The following is a 3,516-nucleotide window of genomic DNA, read 5'->3' as shown; positions in this document are numbered from 1 at the left end:
GGCTAGAGCATCTGGTCAAGTGGTGCCACTACAACTACAAAGGCAGCAGAAGGCCGGCCCAGGGTGTGCCCGTCGTTCTCCAAGCAGGCGGAGGTGCCGGTTGCGTGTGGCGTACGACATGTGTGCACGGACAGTGTCACCGTTCCAATTTGGATCGATCCATGCATACTCTCCTCTCTGTCTCTTCCTCCGACGACTATTCATACATTGATTTGTCACCTGTGCAAGTGCAACGCTAGAGATGGATGGATGCATTTGCTTCACGTGTTCCAAACGTTCGAGTCACAGTTTTTTTTTCTCCCAGAGAAGGAAATAGAGCAGTATATAATGGATGGAGCCCCTGCAGTTTTGAGCAACAGTTGACTTGCCGATCAGTCATGTGTGCCCCAAAACCCTGCAGCAGACTGCAGATGTTACCGCTTGCACGCTTGTCGTCAGAGCGTGCAACATGTGCCTACCGTTTCAGTGTTTTTTTCCGGTATAGTTCCCTCTGAATTATATTGAAGCCGCCGGCTGAAGAGAAATAAACCACATGGAGCTACCCTCTGAATTATATTTGAAGTCAGCAGCGCAATGCGCAACAGATAGATACTCGATCTAGATGCACCTGCACCCCATATATACGAATAGTCTTGCAACTTTTTTCCATTCCAAAACAAAGGTATCATGCATCTCGATCTAGATGCACCTGCACCGCATATATACGAATGTAAATCAAAGGAAATTTTCTGGCTTCATCCTGAATCGGACTACTTTCAGCAACCAGCTAGATTATTGCATGCTAATAACAGCCTACTATGATGCTCTAGTCTAGTGACCGTCGATCGACACTAATTAAGATACAAAGCATCGATGACTAGTGTACATCTTTCTTTGTCGGAGACCAGGGAATAGTCGAGCTAATCATTTATTGGCACATGTATCTATCTACGGATTATGGCAGTGAGTTCTTCATGCTCCGGGCATATCCCTCTAATCTCTTCAACCCTTCTTTGGGAGACCCCGCTTCACCCAACTGCCTCACCATTGCGCTGCCAATAATCACCCCATCTGCACCCCACTCTGCAATCTGGCCATGAATAATGTGAGGAGAAATATTCAGTCAGATTGTGCAATGAAATGCATGAATAAGCTTGTCAGAGTTTTAAGTTGGTAATGTTTTTTTTTCTTACCTGCTTTACATGCTCGGGTTTCGAGATGCCAAAGCCAACAGCCACAGGTTTGTCAGTGACCTGCAAGCATAAATACGAGCTCAGTGATTGATAGTACTCGATCTTGACAGTGGAACCATGCTGTTGTCTGTTAATAAAGATAAAATGAAAAAATGTACTTTTATTTCCTTTTTTTTTGCATGACGTGTACCTGTTTAACCTCCTTGATAAGGGACTCGACACGTGTGTTCACGTTTGCGCGGGGACCCGTAACTCCAGAGACGCTCACCTACGATGATTGATGAGGAAATGTTATCAGCAAGTTCAGCACAAGCTAAGCTTTCAAAGACAATTTGGATTTAAGCATTTTATACACCGGTACTTACCAGATAAACAAATCCTTCTGATGCTTCTGTGATCTCCTTCATCCTATCTTCTGGTGTACTTGGTGTTGTGAGCAGCACCTGCATGCAGCCATTGTTCATGTCAGGCAAAAGCTTTCTTGATTGTAATATAAAATAGGAAAATGCTTCTCCTTCATAAAAGGTACAACTTTTTCTGGATGGTGAATGGACCTACCAGCTCGAGCTCGTTCTTCATAGCTTCACTCCTGAGAGCACACGTCGCCGCATACGGGAGATCAGGTACTATGAGACCGTGGGCACCGGCTTCTTTGGTGGCGGCGGCGAATTCAGCGAGCCCCCTGTGCACGATGGGGTTGAAGTAGGAGAAGAGCACCACCGGGCACGACAGCTCCGGCGTCACCTCCTTCAGCATCGCCAGGACACCGTCCGGCGTCGTGCCGCTCGCGAGCGCCCGCGCCGTCGAAGCCTGGATGACGGGCCCGTCGGCGTAGGGGTCGGAGAAGGGCACGCCGAGCTCGATGACGTCGGCACCGCAGGCGTCCAGCAGCCGCAGTGCCTCCGCCGTCGTCGCCAGGTCGGGGTCGCCGGCGGTGATGTACGGGATGAACGCCGTCTGCGGTCATGCACACGGTAAACCAGAGCTCGGTAAGAATCCGTACACGCAATCCAAGGCTACATTCTACATACGACAGGAGTACACACCTTGCCCTGCGCCTTGAGCCTGGCCATGGTCTGCGACACCGGCAGGCATCTCCCGCCGGCACCGGCGAGCTTGAACGACGGCGTGGTGGCAGGCTGCTTGGCCGGAGCCACCGCGGCCGCCCTTACAGTTGCCATCACAGACCTCCTCCGGCCCGGCATCGTCGTCAGCATCGCTGCCGCGCGCCGGGGGAGCGGCGACGATGGAACCGCCGGAGACGAAGCAGACGACAGGGTGGTCGATGCAGCCTGGAGTGCGAAAGCCATGTCGCTAGTTGTTGCTTGACGGATCGTTGGGTCCGAGCTGCCCGCTCGTGTTTGTGAAGCAAGTCACTGTGTCTTTGCTACTGGCTAGGAGTAACAAGCTATACTAGGAGCTGTGTGGTTTTGAGATGAGCTCCTTGCTCGAACTAGTTGATCGGGTGTGCTTGGGTTTGGGGGATGAGTTGATAGATGAGAGGATGCCTCTGCACGGCTAGTTTATATAGCCACAAAGCAGGAGGCCACCTGCACGGTAGCGAGCGACGGCATGGCAAGAAGTTGCCGGCTCACCTCTGGACGTCACTGTGCTTGCGTCGATTTGTTTCGAATGCAAAAAACGTGTGTGGTTTATTTCCTGGTCCCATGTGTTTTTGTGGCTTTGTGGGCTGGAGCCGCTGCACTTGATGAGTGGATCACTACTGAAGCTAGCTATCTGCTGGTGTCCTAGACGACTCCTAGTATTACTTTTATCCTCGATCACAAGAAAGCTTCTTCGTGTTCTTCTTGGAGAAAAGAAAAGGCTGGGATGCGATCATGCGAATTGATACATGGGCCCCGAAGATTTCTTTTATATAAAAAGTGCAAGGGCATGCTCGGAATTTTTTTTTAATTTGTTATGTCTTTTTTGAGTAAAATGGAGTGGACATACTGTAGCCCCGTTTTGTCCAAATGTTAGCGGTTGGTCATAAATCTTCGTCGTAGGATGGGAGTATGCACATCGTTGTCGTCTGTGACACTGCTGAAGAATAGAAGTGTTTCTATGCATAAACTGAGAGGTAAGACTTCTAAACAGGTTAACACCATCACCATTTACTGTAAGATCGATAGCTAATGATTCATTTTACATGGACGATCAGGTAGCTTCTCACATGATATGGATCGGTTGCTGAGCCAGCGTATACATGCTACATGTGCTTGTTTATCAAACCATAGCTAAAGTGTGCCCAAAATTTATTGGTGAACATGCCTTATATATGCAAGATCTAGCAAATGTACGAAATCCACTGCAGGTGAGATAAAAAGTACTAACCCACATATAA

The 3,516-nt window shown here is 49.1% G+C and overlaps 1 protein-coding gene across 1 annotated transcript; it reads right to left on the bottom strand.

The window, feature by feature from the left end:
• Nucleotides 1–619: 619 nt before the first annotated feature.
• LOC117836702 (tryptophan synthase alpha chain) lies at nucleotides 620–2,686 on the bottom strand. Its single transcript, XM_034716176.2, has 6 exons — nucleotides 2,219–2,686; nucleotides 1,731–2,129; nucleotides 1,538–1,615; nucleotides 1,363–1,440; nucleotides 1,173–1,232; nucleotides 620–1,069 (listed from the first exon to the last, which is right to left on the bottom strand). The coding sequence occupies exons 1-6, from the start codon at nucleotides 2,480–2,482 to the stop codon at nucleotides 935–937; spliced, it is 1,014 nt and encodes a 337-aa protein (XP_034572067.1). The 5' UTR covers nucleotides 2,483–2,686; the 3' UTR covers nucleotides 620–934.
• Nucleotides 2,687–3,516: the final 830 nt, after the last annotated feature.

The sequence above is a fragment of the Setaria viridis genome, chromosome 9 (assembly GCF_005286985.2).
Source record: "Setaria viridis chromosome 9, Setaria_viridis_v4.0, whole genome shotgun sequence".
NCBI lineage: Eukaryota > Viridiplantae > Streptophyta > Magnoliopsida > Poales > Poaceae > Setaria > Setaria viridis.
Note: the sequence above shows the minus strand (reverse complement) of the source record. Positions and strands in the feature narration are given on the sequence as shown.